Here is an 18858-nt window from a genome sequence, read left to right on the forward strand (position 1 = left end):
TCCGCACCACGTTTAAAAAGCCTTGATTCGACCTGTGGGAGTAATTTTTTTATGAAAATTTTTTCCAGGTTTTTATTTTAATAGCCAAGTGAGTGGGTCTCGGGAAAGAATCGCAACGTTTGTTCTCCCGCAAAGGGTTTTCATTACAAAAAATATGAAAGCGAATACATTAAACACAAATTACAGAAAATCCAATCCAGCTGAAATTTCTAACCTTCATGACACCATAATATCAACTATTCCAACCTCTATATCCGAAAACTGGATTTTATTTATTTTTGCTTTCTGTGCTAATTAACTCTATAAAGCTGAAATCACTTTACCAGAGAGAAAAAGTTCCCATATCCGGGTGTTTGTGGAGCGTAACAGTAGATGCGCCACTGTTCTTCCTCACAGTATGTGAGGTCCAGGCGATAAACACAGTGGTTACCATTAACATCTTTCCACAATGTGTGGAAATGACCTGGATTCGAATTCCTTCGCGATGAGCGAACTTTTTGTAAAGTACCGGGTGAGTTCATTTCGGGCGAGGATTGCATGTTTTTTTTTTTTTTTTTTTTTATCGACCGGAAACTCGAATTTTTCGTCCAGCAATTAGACAAAAACACAGAATTACATATTAATATACTGATGCCTCATATCCTTAGTTTCTTTGGGAATTACACACACACACCATTAAATATTAACAGCTAAAAATATCATGAGAGACTCCACTAAGGAGACGTTCCCTTAAGGTTTCTTCTCGCCTTAGAATTCTTCCTTTTAGTGCACAATGTGTAACTATTCACATCTGACACCCCATACTAAATCAAAAATTGTTGAATACACTGCGGAAACAATCAAAAAGTCTTCAACAATATCTCCTTTCCATTAGTTTTCCGATTAAAAAAATTAAATGGCATTTACGAAAAGGAAACCAGGAATAACACTAGATTTCAGTGGCATATTTTGAGACAGCCCTCCTCACTCTCCCTTAACATCTGGTTTCAAAAAATAAAATAAATGTTCACAACTTTATGCAGCAAACAATAACTCTGCATTTCCTACCCCCAATTGGTGATTATTCTGTAACGGAATAAATTGCCTTATGCTCATTGCCTTTCATACCTAGTGCCATATATAAGAAATTTCTCTGTTGAGTACGTTCTCAAATTAGCATTAGTTGAGGCATATGATGCAAGAAAGCAAGCTTATTCAGCATCAGCCAAAAAAAAAAAAAAAAAAAACACACACACTTCCTATTTCAGTCATCGATTCCCTCCAAAAGTTTGTTCAGTTCTTACTTAAATTTATTTAAGCTATCATCTTCCACAACGACAAATGAAAGTTTATTCAGTATGAAAATATACTTAGTTTTTTTTTTCGGAACCAATTTTTATAATTCCCTTCAAAAAACGAAATCTAGATGCTACCTGTATATTTATATCTTCCAAGATGTCACAAAAGTATCTTAAACTGATGATTTGTTCCTTTATTAAATAAGATTATCTAAAGTAACTGAAGACACGGACCGAAGCACGTCTAAGAGGGTTCAAGGTATTATAAAACCTCAATGAAAGCAAACTATGTATTAAGAGGAAAAATCATTTGGACTTTTGACTATATACGAAACGGACTATTTATAGATTTATCGTGATTGTACACCTGTGGGCAGATATGATGCATCGTCGTTTCAACTCTCTGACATTCTGCCTGTAATCATCTCTTGTGACGTCTTTAGTATTGACAAGAAAGCGTTAGCCACACCCACGTTAACTGGGTCAGAAAACTCAGGTCTATACAGATTTCCTATAGACAAATATAAGCAGTATCAGAACGCAGCATCCGTGGTTTATCATATTCTGAAGATATTGCTAGAAATCATTCCAGAGTATTGCAAAAGAAGTTATCCAATATTTGCCTATTTTCCTTGTCCTGATGTTTCAAAGTTAGAGATATTCGGACATAAGATATGGACAAAAAAGATAGAGTCCAAGAAGAATGAACAACTCCAAGACAAGTATTTATTGTGCGTGTGTGTATATATTTTTATTCATTAAGTACTTTAACAACTAGATGTGAACCACTTGAACAACTAGATTTGGTTGAATTCCAATAGATACTGAGACGCAAATTCTTTTTATACTGTCGAATAAGTAAAATGGACAAAACTTCAGGAAAACTTGTTGCAATCCGCATTGATGGAGATAATTTCGAATGAAAAAAAAAAAGCTTGTAAATGTTTCGGTATACTACTGGACATAAAGAATTTACGTGACAAGAGTATAAAAATGGGACTGAAACCAGTGACATGGAATTACACATGGGAAAAAAATTGAAGAGTAATACCGTTATGTATCCGTGGAGTATAGGCAGCTTTCTAATACAGACCGTCAAGGAGTTTCTGAAAAGATTGTTTGCAGGATATGGTTTTACAGAGAGGAATAATTAATTATGTATGATGCATGTACTGGTAACGATCGTAGTATTTAAGTTTTGTTGTTGTTTTAATAGGATTTTAGGAGCATCAGCAACTAAGGCCATATTGCTCCGTGTATATTGGCTGTTAATTGCGTGTGTCCTGAGGTTGATTTTCTGTTTTTATGGACGAAAAAACCATTCTACCCTCGCCTGAGACCGACTAACTCAGCTATGTTGTGAAAAATGCCCATAAAAATTAATCCTTCCGTCATCGACGGGACTCATACTCGGGTTCCCACCCGGTGTGGGAAGGACGGTGATCCTATCAACTGTGCTACCCACCACGGCTATTTAAGTTTTTGTAAATGAAGAACAAACTTTTAAGTTCAAGCTGTATTCATGGTTGAATCAATGAATTATAATCGGAGATATTAACAAGATATTATTTTTATAAAACTTACGGCTTCCTTTAGAAATTACTCTTATGGTACAAGTACCTGGCTTTAAAAAGAAAGTACTGTACTGTACTTGAATAATAACATTGATCATAAAGTTTTAGTAACGTAAAAGGAAAGTAAATTAAAATTTGCAACACATTAGATTTTGATAAAAAAAAAAAAAAAAAATCAGTAATAACCGATTCCGCTTGGCACTGAAAAATAAGCATCACTTGCTGAAAATGTAGGCAAAACAGAAGTAGAATGGACGGCTCATAACTATGAGCCATCTGTTACTAGAAATTGTTATAACAGGTGCATACGTGTTAGACGTCATCTGTGGGCGTTAAAGGCCGGTTGTGTTTTTTTTTTTAACTATCTTTGTCCTTCATATAAAACAGCTTTCTCTCAATCGATATGAAGAAACGACACAACAGTATCTATAACTTACCGGACAGTTTTTATTAAATGTGTGGAGAATTCACACCGAAATCACAATGTTGGTCTATAACAAAACAAAAAAAAAATTGTTTTTAATGTCTCTACTTGAGTACCGCATTTATGCTGCATATCGCGCTATGCAAACCTTATTGAATGACCGATGGGAAAGAAGAGCGTGCCGTTCGCTGTTCCCTTGTTATTGTATAAACTAAGTAGTCATAATGAGCTGATATTTTCGACTTACAAAAATCAAGATTTGTTTGGAAAGCATTAAAAATAGGATATTCAAGCGTTGTGTCTGTTATGAAGGCAGTCCTACAGTAAAAAAGCAAACCTTATTCCTTACAAGAATACCAACTAATTGGAAAGACCTTCCCATTTCCGATGAAAAAGAATAGTACCCAATGGAAGATTAAAGTTGCATTCCACAGACTACCAAAAAAAGAACACCTATTTTAATAAAACTAACTTAATAATTTATTCCATGATTTAAATCAGTCAAAGCAATAGAGAGAACTACTGAGATCAATACTGCAAAAATGGGATTTGCTAGCTGATGATATAAGAATTTCGGTGTTTAGAAAAAAAGAAACAAAATCTGTCGACATTTTATGGTGTGTACGTTCACTTCTTATGTGCCTAGATATACAAAATTCGAAGGAAGAATTAGGATTCGACCCTAAAACCGAAGAATTTCTTCTATTCGCCGATTCATTTAAAGTGGTGATTTCGACACCTGCAGCCCATTTGTTAGAGTGAACGAAAGAACGAGAATGTCCAAAATATTGAATAACTATAAGAAATACTGTTGTAGTTGTGATGGTGATTTTAAGGTAATAACGCTTTTAAGTGTATTGCTGTTTCCTTGCGTGTGGGGCAGTCGAAAAACAGAACAGCAATATGTTATCAAGGATTGGTCATTGCTAGAAGTTTGTTCCCGAAATAAATAATAAAGTGATGTCTACTGTGTGCAATTAGTGATATTTATTCCTCCGTCGCATGTAAAGTTGGGCTTAATGAAAAATTTTGTGAAAGCTTTGGACAAAGAAAGGTGACGGTTTTAACTATTTAAAGAAAAATTGCATTAAGCGATGCAAAACTAAAAGGCGTATTTAGTCAATCATAAATTATGAAACTATAAAGAATCGTTGGAGTTAAAAAGGATATATATCGTATGCATAACTATAAAGATTAGTGAAAGCCACAGTGAAAAAGTTCTACTAGGAAATAAATATAATAAAACAACGCTGTCATGGAAGATGGGAACCTGCCATATGTAATTACTGTTGGTAGAGAAAAATAAATAAATTTCATTAGATTTTTATGCATCTTTTCCTTTCTGACTTAGTATTTTACATATCAGAATTTTTTTTATTAATAATAAAAGTTTACACATTTATTATGAAATTTAAACTAATTTTATTTAAAAAAGGAATATACTATTTGTATCTTGCTCAAAAGTAAAAAAAAAAATAACAAAAGTAACAAATCCTAAGCGTGCTACAACTTTATTTTTTGTGGTGACTGTAGTCTTAGTCGATTTATTTTAAGATATTATTGAAACAGTTTAAATTTATTAACTTTTACAATCAACTGTGATAACCGCAGTACACAAATGTTCAGCAGAGAAAACTGCTTTACAGGGTGTAGCAGTTCTAATAATTAAAGCTACAGGTGGATAATTTATTCTATTTTCAAATATTCGTTATTCGAAGCCTTTTTACCCAAATACGCTGAATTCAAACGACATCTAAAATACGGCACGTAATGACTTAAGTTAGGATTTTTATTATTAGTTAAGTTAACAAACTGTTACAATTCCACAGAGGCGACACTGAAATATAAATATAAGCAAGACCGGAACAGAATATTTAATAAATATACTGCAAGTGCTAGAAAGGTTAATGAAACTGAAGAATATTCTGTTTCATTATTCATTTAGATCAGGGCTTATTAATAAAATTAATTATATGTACGGGTATATATAAATATTACAATAAATAATATAAAAACAATTTATGACAATTTTTTTCATTATACACCATTTTAATAATTCTAAAAATCATGGAAAGATTAAAAAAAAAAAAAAAAAGGCCTGCATGTACCTCACAGACTATTTATTTGGCCCGCCATTTATAAAGGTTATCCACCCCTGATTTAGATAATAGTCTATTATGGAAACTCCTGCAGCAAGGTTTATTGGAAAGGCTTCACAAACGATATTAAAGGATCAATAGCACAATGCAGATGTCAGGGAACACTGGGGTGAAGAACCGCGCAGAAATTAACCGCTATGAATCACTGGTAAAATAAACCTCTTGGTGTAAATCAATTGCGACGATTATTTCCTGTATTGACAATTATAATCGCTTTGATTAGTCCGAGATGTATCCAGTGATATACTGAGGTATCATCCATCGTAAAAGGAAAAATCTATCTCATCTTGAGAGATATGAGCATTGCAAAAGACATCAGGGAATAACTCTAAACAGTCTGGAAATGAACTAACAAAAAAGACAATATACAAAACAGTCCTGTTTTTTTTTTTTTATCATGGCTAGTCTCTTTGCATTCCGTTCACAATTCCTGAGTCAAAATTCATTAGTAACAATCATACTACAACACAAGAAAAACGCTATTTATTTCCTTTCTATTATTCTTGTAATGTGCATGCAGTTAAAAGAATAAAAAGCATTTAGATTAATTTATCACTTTGTTTGTACAAAAGGGCAATATTTTTAATTATGAAAAAGAATCACGTGAAGGTTTTTGCATTGTGCCAACCAAGGATTAAGGCAGTATACGGTAACTTTACGTATGCGATAAGTTTAAATGCATAAAAAAAAAAAAAAAAAAAAAAAAAAAAACTTATAAATGAATGTCTTTATCTCTGTTTAAACGAGATGATGGACAACGTAACTAGCAATCTTGGGAAGCAAAAATTAACCTTCCGCGCCTTTCTGTACTCTGCAGTGAACTACAAAATGGAACCCTGAGAAAATTGAAATAAATTTTCAGATTAAAATCCATGCTTCTTCAAAAATCATCTTAAGAAGGGTTTCGTGGTATGTAAACCAGGATCTGATACCTACAACTCTTTTAAAATACTTAAAGTAATAATAAAACATGCTTGTAGAAATAACAATCATTCAACACTTGGATTTTTGATATTGTAAAATAACCACAGCGAAAAGCAAAATGCCGATTTACTTGACGTAAATAAAAAAGAATGAAGTTGCAAATTCTACAGGGGAGGTAAAGAGTCTAAGAAAGAAAAAAAAAAGTTCAAAAGCATTATAATGTAAACTAAAATAATATGGAATTTCGCTGAAACAGAGTACTAATCGAATTAAGCACCCAGTTACTTTTGATTCACATTTCTACATTCAATATCGATACCAATTTCGCGAATTAGGGCCATCTGAGTCGTAAACATTCTATTTCTTTAATCGACTTCTGATCACACGACATCACTGAGTAAGAAAGAATTACAACAGCTTGAATGATGTGCTAGGCAATGAGCAAATCCATTTAAATCATGCCGCTCGGTTTCAAGAGTCCAGATTTAATGAAACAGCTACGCGTGGAAAGAAAAACCTCACTGTTGATCTAACATGCTTCTCTAGTTACCATGGCAACCAAATTTTGTTTAATAATTGCTCGCTTTTCATACAATTACTTCATCCTTGCGGCAATGCTATATCCCTGGATGCTCTATTTCATGAGAAAGTGCATTGGCTGATATTATATTTTTCATTTTGATATTTTTTTTATATTAAGCAGGGATTGTATAGATTTCATTTTAGTTTAGCTTCGCCCTCTGTGATCGGGATACTCTGATCCATAAATGTAACCTATTAACCTTTAGTAGTCTTGAGAACAAGGATGTGAGGTGCTACAAAGAATTGGATACCATACTCGAGTACTAAATACTATTTTAAGAATTTAAGGACTGGAGTTTCTTAGTTCATAACATGGGCTTTATGATTAATATTATACGGTAAGCGCCAAAGCAACTAAGGCTATGGGGTATCAGTATACTGTGACTGATTTGCCTGTTTGCTGGACAAAACCTCGAGCTTCCGGGAGATAAAACTATGCAACTCTCGCCTGAGACCGATTAACTTCATTCAAGTTGCGTATAAAAAAAAAAAGTCATAAATTCCTAGCTTCATTGACGGAATTCGAACCCAGGTCTTTTACACTCTGTGTGGGGAAGACGTTGATTATACTAACTGTGCTACCCACGAGGTTACCTTATGAATTGGAAGTGCTCGATAAGGTAATGGAACTTGATCCCCTGCCACTAATTTTCTCCAGCAAAGTCAAGTACGTATTTCACCACCACACGTGGAAAGCAAAGCTGTATTGTTGATCTAACATACTTCTCTAGTTACCACGGCAACCAACTTTTTTTTTTTTAATAATTGCTCGTATTTCATGCCATTACTTCGTCCCTTTCACGATAATCACATATCCCTGGATGCTCTTTTTCATGAGAAACTAAGAAAATTTCATAACTGCAACAAGACTGGATCTCTTGATTACCAGCTACAGTTGGGCAAGTATTTTAACCGCCGGTCTGCTCAACACTGCCCTTATTAGATACAGTATAATATTCTGCAGTTAGGGCAGCAGAATTTACATGTCTATACACGTATAAAAGTAAATACATTTTGGTTAAAAAAATTCCCTCTCGTACGCAATATTTGTATTTTCTCTTTTTACTCCTAAGAATATATGCGTTCGATTTAAGCAAACCCTAAATCGAACGAAGATGCAAATCGATATCTTAGTGGGCTCTGTACAGGTGCAGTCATGAAACCGGAATTCTCTTCCTTGATTAGGTTTGTTTTGCTATTCGTGTTTAACTCGATTTTATTTATCCATTTTTTTTAATATGCTTCACATTTACTTCTTAGAGCCATCAAAAATTTCCTGGTACTCGGCGCCACGTATGAAAATTATTTAAAACGCAGCTTAATATAAAAATTTGGACCAAAAATTGTTCCGTGTTTCTAGTTAATGATGGGAACTTTCCTGAGTATTTTATTCATCAAACGTGAGCCTATTTTCGAAGAAAAACATTTTTATTTGCATTTAATATACAGTATTTTATATTACACTGATTGAGTAGAAACTGAATTCTTATACATTTGGAGATATAGAGGGAAAGAAATAAATAATGAAGGTAAATAAATGCTATAAAACGATATTTTAATGAATGAAAGATGGAAAGTTTTCTTAAAGAATAATCGAATTTATGGCCGATTACAATTCACATATTATAATAGCCGAAAGAAGTGGAGAAAGATCACTAGATTATCCTTAAATTATATGCAGCGCTACAGCGAAAGACAATAAATAGTACATACTATAAAACAAATTAAAAAAAAAATCCCAGAATTTTGAGAGAAGCAATGCTATCAAAACAGAATGATAAACTTAACGGCCAACACCGAGATAATCGAAGCATGGTAAGAACGTTCAAGATCCCTGATAAATGTAATTGCTGGAGTGTTTACAATAACATTTTATCTGTTTTTTTTTTTTTTTTTTCGTTTTTTTTTTGTTTTAAATATACTACTAGTTTAGGGCAATTTCTAAAAAGAATGGGATATTATTGCAATATATTCTTAGGAGGGTGAATATAACCGAAGTAGTAAATTTTTCGAAGTAAACTTTTGTAATTTTCGAACAGTAAAAGTTTATGTCGTGATGCTTTACTGCATATGACGAAGAAGAAGAAAAAAAAAAAAAAAACTCTCAGAATGAGTGACAACAACAGTTTGTACATAACAATACAGAATGATACAGTACCTTCCGCAAGCCTTGTCGATTAGGTGCCGCTGGCTGCGAGCTCCTTGAGAACCCTTGCTACTGCGACGGGGGCCAAGGGCGACATGAAGGCTGCTATAGGAATTTCCATCACGGGTGAGAGTCACGTGGTCACGGTAGCGTCCGGGACAAAGAAAACGGAAGAGCGAGAGTAGCATAACGGCCAGTGTCAGCATAATGTGTCTGCATGGCAGTTCTCAAAGGAGGGATTAGTTTGAGGACTTATGCCGGGCGATTGTGCTGAGATCACGAGGTTGCACTTGACTTCCCACATTAAAACAGAGGATTTATTAGATCCTACTCTTCATGTCAGGAGGAGGCACGAACAACATCCAGAGTGAAAACAGTAGGGACAGTAAGGTACATGACTGCAGATAAGATTGCTCACTTTATTTTTTTGACCACCTTAAATGACCTTCCATTGATGACTGCCGGTGTCCTCTCGGAGCTTATCGTACGGAACCAACGTTGTGTGCAGTGAGATTATTGACTGCTCAGAAGTAGAACACGCGACCTGCGGGAGCAGTGTAGCAGCAGTCCAGGGAGCGCCACCAGTAAAATGGAATTAAAATCCGGCACTGTGGGCGGTGTCCTGTTCTCTGCATCCAGAAAAGTGCACACACCCCACTGACACACAGACGAAGATGTTCGCTGGACGTCCGGTGTCTGTTACGTCACATTCATGACGTAAAGGTAAGACAGACGCAGGACCGGAAGGCTCAAGTCGTCATTATGTATGCAGTTACTGGCAGTACTGACGTCAGAGATACTGGAATAAGATTTCCATAAAAAGCTTACTCACCTTTTCTATCTATTTTGGATATCTTCGATTTGCGTCAGTGGAACACTAATGCACATAATGATCCCTTTGGAACAGAAGAAGCTTCACGGCACAGCCTAGGAAGTGGCTGTGAGTTCAAACCTGCCTGCCTTCTGTTGTAATATTTTATTAACTAATATTTTATGTCTATCCGAATTACCTGGTGTGCCTTGCTTTGCATACTAAATCTCCCTTGGGTATTTTAAAGAGTACCGATGCAAGAATTTAACTATCTTCAGTTAGATTAATGTTCAATTTGATGACACGGTAATCAAGTAAAAATGCTTCATATTGAGTTTAGTAAGGTTTTTTTTTTTTGCTTATATCTAGGGCTGTTGTAATTTCTTCACAATGATAATCGACAATACTCTACTACAAAGATATTTAGAGATGTGCGTAATCATCCAATCAATTCTAACTTTCAACTAGGAAATAAAAGGTACCGTAGACAACTCAGAAAAAAAAAGACTGTTCGTTGCCTCTTGAAAAGGTAGAAGATTTTTACCTACTTAATTCTATCCATTACTAAAATGCTATAAAATGATATATCCAGTAAAGGCTAAAACATTCTTCATTTCAGTAACTGGAGCTGTATCAGAATCTTTGTATGACAACTACATGTAATCAAATTTGATAATTAAATTTCCTTCTGAAGCGTGACTTTAAGATGGGACAATTTTTTTTGTTACCAACTGAAATATCCGTTTGTACCTAAGAAACAAATGGCATATTATATTTATAAAGTCGCAACTTCGTAATACTTATAATCTTAGACAATTTACAAAAACGTTGTAGTAAATAAAATTTCACTTTTGAAATTAGACTGAAGCAACCATCAAGTAAAACATCCGATGGATTATATTTCCTACTTTATAACTGATTTTATATTGATAATAAATTTTATTTACCAAGTGTATTTCCTGAAGACATTCTAATTGCTTTTATGACCACTAAAATCCCCTGGTGAGTAGTGTGTATCGAGGAAACTATGGAAACAAGAGCACATGTTATCTGATAGGAGTAAGATATTTTTTTTTTATACAAATGGCAGAAGGCACTTTAATTGTGACAGCCTTCGCGGTAGCACAGTGGCTATACCCACCGTCCTCCCCGCAGAGGCTGGAAAAGGCCCGGGTTTGAATCCTGTCAATGAGGGGAGAAGCTTGTGGGCTTTTTTTACTCCGTGGTTGAGTTAGTCGGTCGCAAGAGAGATAATAGGCCTATCTTCCCCACAGGAAACTCGGGTTTTTCGTCCAGCAAAACCGACCAGAGGACAAATTCAATTTACAGACATAATACACACAGGTAGACGAACAAATGAGTTTTTCCCAAGGAAATGTTTATTTTGGAACATTTATCTTGCATCTAACCAGTCCTGTACTAAGTAGGACCAACGTACAACACTGAGAACTTCATTCGCGCCATTAATGGACGTATTCCTCGTACAGTTGCATCAAGCACAGTATGAATAGACGTCTACGCGAGAAAGGTGAACATTTCCATTACATTATGTAACAGTTTTTAATTCTGCGTTCGTTTTTAATAAAATTTTGTTGTATTGCAAACCGGGACGCATTTTAATTGAATAACTCTATAAAGGGACATATGCCCGCAAAAACAGCCCAAAACCTTTTAGGACATTTTTCGCTCTTATGAGTTAGTTCGCTTCAAAGATAACGATTGACACTTTCCAATCTCGTTATCATCAAGAAACAACAATTTCAGTAATGACTTCTAGAAATCAAGTAGCGGAACATTATGAAGCTAGTAATATGTAGTTTGCTACTCTCTCTTAAATGCATGAACTGCAAAAGCCTTGTCTTCAGCTACGGTTTCCCTATTAAATTATTAGTTGCCTTCGCAAGGGATGAAAATTAAAATTACTTTAGTGCGACTGAATGTAGAGCCATTTAATTACTTTGCAAATGATAAGAGACTGAGAGGTCTACTTTACTGCTGTTTAGTCTTTTCAAAGAGGAGCTGAACATCATCGAATGTTGTTCTTTAAAAGGAGTAGGAATCGTCTAATTTTAAGGAGAAACTCATTGGCAAACTTCATTTGTTATTTATATCTTTCATGGAATTTCCTAATGTGCATGAGGAATCACTGGCAAAAGAAATATGTAAGGTAACTTCGTCATACTGCGAGAAATTAGAGTAAGAAATGATTGAAGAAAATCATGTATCGTACAGTATGTGACACAGTATACTTATATAGCGTACCAGAGATGGATTGGCTCAGGTGGCAAAGCGTTGAGCGCCACCACGGCAAACAGTAAATTTGGGTCATCCATAATAGACAAGTGATTCAAATAGAGCCAAAATTGCTGCGAATCGCCATGGCCAAAACCTGCCAGTCCTATCTTGTCGCGCACTTACAACGTATAACTTCCAGTGTTAGAGGTTCTTAAGTAGAACCTCTAACACTGGAATAAGTTTATGTTGTCTTTGATACATTCTTATTAATTTGTCTTGACATCTGCATACGTGAAGATGTCAAGACAATCTGAGATCAGATCTGAGAAGAATATTTTGAAATAAACTGTATTAGATAATATTACATTCACTTATCACATTCCCTTTAAGTTAATTCAAAAACACAAAAGATTTTTGAACGTTTGCTACACTACATTCGGAACATGCGAAATCTCACTTGGCTCCATAACCGAGTGGTCAGGAGCTTGAGTGTAGTAGCACACGCTCTTTGAGTAAACCAGAGTTCAAGCCCCTGACTGCTAAATACGGTCGATCCTAACCCGCACTGGACCAAAATGGCAGATTATGGTCCATCTTCCTCAGCATGAATCGTTGAGGCTTCCATCCTGCAGTGGATTTATAATTGCTGCAGTTTATTATTACTATTTTATTTATTTATTTTTTTTTTTTAACCATTACACATACAGTCCGTCATATTTTATGATTTTATTTGGTCACTAGTGACGACTACAGCAAGATTATTCTTGCTTCTTGTCCTCTCCTTGAGTTGTTGATATAGCAGATGACAGTCAAAATCGACTAAAAAATTAATTAATCCCACAGATTGAGTCACCACTCCAGGATTTCCAATCAATAGAAGGTAAGTTGCAATCCCCAAAACAAGGAATAGACTCACTTATTTGCCCAATCAGGCTTCATACGGAGACTCTTATTATACATGTACTCATCAATAGCATGCAATGCGTAGCACACTCCCACTCTAAATAATTAAGATTACTTTACTGATAGGGAATAAGGAGTTACTTTTGGAACCTACAATGATTATTGGAAGAATAATCACTGCACTTTTTTTTTACACGCGTAATAATATGATAAAAACAATTTAAACTTAATTTATTTTATTATTCACTTTCTTGACACATATCTTGTAATTACTGAACAAGTAAATTCTCATAATAATGAAAATTTACTAACATTTTTACTAACCAAATTTCAAAGTTATATAGTTTTATCTACTGTGATAATTAAAACCATTGCATTAACTAGGCAGTTAAGACCTGTTGCTTATAAAATAGAATAGGATAGTCCTACGTATCCTTGGATGCGAAAACCGCAGAGACTTCTGTGGACAGAAAGCTCAATCCTGTCAGAACCTGGAAAAATTTCTTAACCGCCTCTGCTAACCTGAGAGTTATTCCGAAGTTCATCGCCGGCATAACACGCAAATCGGCTAGGCACATATTTGTACACATATAACGAGAATAATTGAATTAATTAGAATACCATAATAACCGGGGTATTATGGTAAAGCAATCGACGAGCCAAAAATTCCCCAAAATAAGTTCGATTCTCCGTAACAGTTTTTTAGACCGTTTTAGCGAATTGCACCCTTCCACAGAAGAGAATCGCACCAGAGGCGGACAGCAGAGCGGCTCGATTATTTCGGTTTTTGAGCAACCCCAACTGCGTGTTATTATTAATTATGGGTGGCCCTAATATAATAATTCGAATTTGCATTTTGTGCGCTATTATTATTAAGAGCATTCGTTTTTTGTTATATGCTAATATAAATTTAGTTAATTCAGTACGATAATGAGTCGTTAAATTATATCGAGTGCGTGGTGCCCTGAGACTTGTGGCAGTGTAGTGCGAAATGTTTGAGAATTCTTTTTACCGAAGCCTTTTCAGTGATTTGACTTAAGAGTAGAAAGTTAGGGAGAAAAAGAAAGTAATTTTGTCTTAAACTGCCGTTGTGCAACGGAAGCATGACGCAAGTTTCGTCTGTTGCTCCCAGGGGAGTAAAGGGGAATGAGCAAGACTTTCCAGTTAAACTTCAACTACCATCTTACTATGGATTTCTGTTTGTTCTGCCGAATAACTTATGCGAACCTTAATGGTTTCTGTTTTTATTGCTCTTGCGGTAACGGTAGTTAAAACAGGCGGTCTCTCACGTGGGTGTTTCGTAACAGGGAGGCGAGTGTTGGTATGGTTGCTATGACAACTCGCACAACTATCAATTAACGCAGACAACCTACAAGAATGTTGTACGTGTGGAAAGAAGAGTAAGAAGTCGAGCCTAATTACATGTGTGAGGCTCGCTACAAATGTGTCAAGACATGCTGGAGTATTACCCAAGTACTCTACTGCCTGGGCGTCCACTCATCGGGGCCACATTTTCTGCTTCACTTCGTTAATTTTATCTCCTTTTGACGAGCCACTTATTATGTGACGGTTGTATTAATTGAATTTGAGGCAGCAGTTTGGCTTTGCTACGTGACTGTGGCTTTGACTGCTTGCTGCATGAAATATTTTTGTTGCGATGAACTGAACTTTATTTGACGCTGCTTAAACTTCCGAAGATAAAAGGGATGGTCGGATACATCAAGTAGCGACTCGTGACTCCGATAATGGCTATGACGTTATCCAGAAAAGTTTTGTCCAGCAGGTTTGACAGGAGAGATAAGCAAGCTGCTCAAAATATGACATAAGAAATAAAAACACCGAGTACTTCCTTTTGGACTATTCCTATGTCTAAAGTTCTACTTAAAATCCACAGAATTCACTGTAATATAGTTAGTAAATCAAGAATGGACATAATTAACCATGCATTTCAATATATGCTTTTGGTTGATTGAGTTGTGTGCAGTTAGCGTAAGAAGCGCACTGAAAACTAAGATCACGATGCGTCGATATCATATCTGAAAATTGTGTGAATTTTCTTTTGTCTGGCTTGCATGTTTTTCTGGCAAAAAAATCGAATTTCCAAGGGCAAAAACGTATACAATGTTACCGTGCCAAATCGAAGGAATTTTATGAAGTCTATCTATATCAAAGTTTTTTGTCAGTCGATTTTTTGCAATTTTTGTGTCAGTTTGCCCTATTAAATAGTCATCCTTCACTTGGCAGGCACTCGAACTATAAAAATTTAATACAAATCGCATATGGGAATATTTAGAAATTAATTCCTTTCAACATGTACTTTGAGAAATAAGGCCCGAAATCTCAGAAATGTATATAATAATTTGTTTCTATGACAAATCATTATGTGACGGTTGTACTATTTTACGGAATATTCTTTAAACTTTAATAACTCAAAAGATTAAACCAGCTTTTGACATGATTCTTTTTGCAATAGGTTTTATTTAGCAGTGAAATTTAGAGAAAAAAAAAAGCACTTTTGAAGACGACTTCTCTAATTAGCGGTTGCCTTGTAATCCCCTTTTCCATTGTGAATGGTCGTCCTAGGGAACCGTCGTGCAACCCACTGGCTGGCATAATCCTCCACAACTCCTCGCTCTCTTCAGCCATCTCTCCTGAGGGAATCCGTTTGACGTGCTCATACCAGTAAATTTCATCTCTCCATGAAGGTCTAGTTCCTAACTCTTTGAAGGCGAGACATGCGCACATCTCCCCAGCTCTTATACGCCTCTTCTGCCTTGCACTCGATGCCAATCATTCCCCACCATACGTCAAAACACCCTCTACTATAATTTGGAGTATTATCTTGGTTTCCTTCTAATGCTTCGACTCCACAACACACCATTCAGTTGCTTAACATTGCGGGGCCTAGATAATAAGATCATCTACATCTTTCTCACGCGATCCGACTTATGAATCCCAAATATCTTAAATGATCTACTGCCTTGACTTTGCCGACTAAGAGGTTTAAGTCTGCCTTCTCCATCAACCACCAGCCATTTGTCTTTGTAAAATTAACTTTAGGACCTCCGATGCTGTAAACATCAACCAATTTCGTCATCATGAAGTCAATGTCATACCGATCCTGAGCAACTATCACTTGGTCGTCGGCGAATAATAGTGAATGAATGCCTGTCCCCAATCTGAATTCCCATAACTCCACAAGACGCATTCCAACCTGCTAATACTGAATCAGGATAGATCTTAAACAGGGTCGGTGACATCCCGCATCCTTGTCTCAGGCCTTTGGATGTTACAAACTCAGCCGATACCAGGCTCCCACACTTAACAGCTGCTCTGCAACTTCTATACATCCTCTCAATCAAATTGATGATAGACTTGCTTGCTCGCTCACATTCATTCTCCGCATCGATCCCCAGAGCCTGCTAATGGAAACTGAATCGTAGGCCTTTCAAAGTACACAAAGACCAAATGTGTTTCCTGCCCTTTGGCGATTTTTTTCTATGATCTGCCTTAAGGTGAAAATATTACAAATACAGGATTTTCCAACAGTCAAGCCAGCCTGTTCTTCTGACACACAAAAAGCAATACTCTTCTCTAATCTCGTAGTTATAATTTTATTCAATAATCTACTCATGGAGTCCATCACATTTATGCCTCTAATTTGAAGGATCGTTTTTATTGCCCTTCTTAAAGATAGGAGTTACATATGATAAGGACCAATCACCAGGAGTCGCATCTCCCAAAATAAAACCGGAAATTTAAAAATTTCCGTTATCTTCTTAACAGTTCTGTTACGAAACGGTTGAGCAACGGCTTCGTTACAGTTTTGGCGAAATATTCGCCACGGGTACAGTAGTTATTTTATAATCGCCTTACAACCCATGCATATTAACTACAACGGCAATTTTAGTTTTAGATACAACAGAATGCGGTGTTTATTATGCTATGCACAAACACATATACATCCAAATTATGGCTAAGCATACTATAAAAATTCACGTAAAAATAAGAATAAAATACAACATAAATATATAAAAACCGAAAACAAATCTATATACACAGAGTAATTACCAGCCATCTTTGCAAGAAGCTACAACTAGCAATTATCCGTGGAAGCTCATATTTAAATTTACACTCTAGAAAAAAAAAGCGAAACAATCACCGTTAAATAATAATTAGAGTAACGTTAAAAAAGTTACACTAAAATTAGTGGTTAAATATTAGTAATTAAATGCTCTAGAAGGATGACTATAGTGTGGTGATGAATAGAATAAAGACTTAAAATTAAATTACTGACTACGAGGCAATGATCGGCTAAATTACTATCGTGTACAACCTTTCAAGTAGTCATACTGAACCACGTGAAAATGAAGGGTATCACTTAACTGTGGAGGGTTATCTTTAAATGCTATCATTGAAGTCAGTACTGAAGTTTAAGGTGGGAAAAGGTATAAGGTGCCCACGATAATATACGTTGATACTGTTAATAACTGTCAATTCTCAAATCAGATAACATGTTTGACAGTTATATCTTATTCAAATTCCCTGTTAATTCTTCTAGTGTCAAAAGCTAATGCACACACTGGCAAAAAAAAAAAAAAAAAAACGAACCAATACGAACCTTTGTATTAAGACAGTCACAGAAAAGAAATGCAAACAACTGCAAAGAAAACTAACGTTGGGTGATGACGTATTACCTCTGAGTATAAAAAGGCTGCACAGGCTGTTCGACTGCAGTTATCCGAAGCCAGAATGGGAAAAGGCATGATCTATCAGACTTTGGATAAAGGCCTTATCGTGGGTGCACGTTTCAAGAAACGAAAAACATAACTGGTTTCTCAAAAGCATCGACTCAAAGGTTTTTAATGACTGGAAAGCAAGCGTTCTTCCACATCTCAAAGGCATAAATGTGACAGAAAAACAATACTTCAAGGGCAAAGCCGTCGTACTCGAAGGATGACTGTATGGAAAAAATAGGACATCCACCCACTGTGCAACAAATAACATCTGAATTCAACAAAGCCCAGAACTGCTACATTTCAACCCGTACTATGAGCAGGGAATAGAAGAAATTGGGTATTGTCAGTCGCCTGCCTATTCGGAAGCCACTTATTTCAGAGAAAAACAGAAAAATACGCGTGCAGTGGTGCCGAGAACGTCATGACTGGACAGTAGAACAATGGAAGAAAGTCATGTGGTCAGGAATCACGATACATGTTGTTTTGCACTGATGGTAGGTGGCAGGCAGAGGTTTTCTTGTTAAGACAACTCAAGCATTTAGAGGGGTATCACACGGACTGCGTCCGTTGATACGGGTGGAAGGTCGATTGTCATCCAGGGAGTACCTGAATTTTGCACGAGATCTACTGCACCCTGAAATGCTACACTTTTATCCCGAAGGTGATGGTCATTTTATGGATGACAATACAGCGGCACATCATGCCAGAATCGTACAAGAATGGTTTGGAGAACATGACGCTGATTTATACATTTTCCCCGGTTCCCACATTCACCTGATCTCAATCCTATTGAGAATGTGTGGGGTATGCTGGAGAGAGCTATTCAGCAACGAAGTCCTCTTTCTTAAACTTTGTCCTAGCTGTGCAATATTTTTCTGCTGGAATAATGGTTATAATTAGATCAAAACTCACTAAAATACCTTACAGAATCCATGCATGCCGCGCCGCATACTTGCTGTTATTCAAAATAAGTGCAGCCCAATTTGACAGTGAATAAAAATGTTCATATTTTGCCAGTGTGTATATTAGATAACCAAGAAAAAGTAAGCGCAGTTTTTTTCCAGGGTTAATAATCTAACAAAAT

General features: G+C 35.9%; 1 protein-coding gene across 4 annotated transcripts in view; it reads right to left on the reverse strand.

The window, feature by feature from the left end:
- LOC150088093 (3',5'-cyclic-AMP phosphodiesterase 4C-like) overlaps positions 1 to 18858 on the reverse strand; it is a 528447-nt gene that overhangs the window by 92450 nt on the left and 417139 nt on the right. For 2 of the 4 annotated variants that reach the window (XM_090369332.1, XM_090369330.1), the window contains exon 1: positions 9099 to 9614. The exons of the other annotated variants lie outside the window; for them this stretch is intronic. In XM_090369332.1, the coding sequence (XP_090225458.1) occupies positions 9099 to 9292 (194 nt within the window). In that variant the 5' untranslated portion in view covers positions 9293 to 9614. Of the gene's footprint in view, positions 1 to 9098; positions 9615 to 18858 lie in introns of those variants that run through there. 4 annotated transcript variants of the gene reach the window in all.

The sequence above is a fragment of the Mastigoproctus giganteus genome, chromosome 3 (genome assembly GCF_048544385.1).
Source record: "Mastigoproctus giganteus isolate SK-2022 chromosome 3, ASM4854438v1, whole genome shotgun sequence".
NCBI lineage: Eukaryota > Metazoa > Arthropoda > Arachnida > Uropygi > Thelyphonidae > Mastigoproctus > Mastigoproctus giganteus.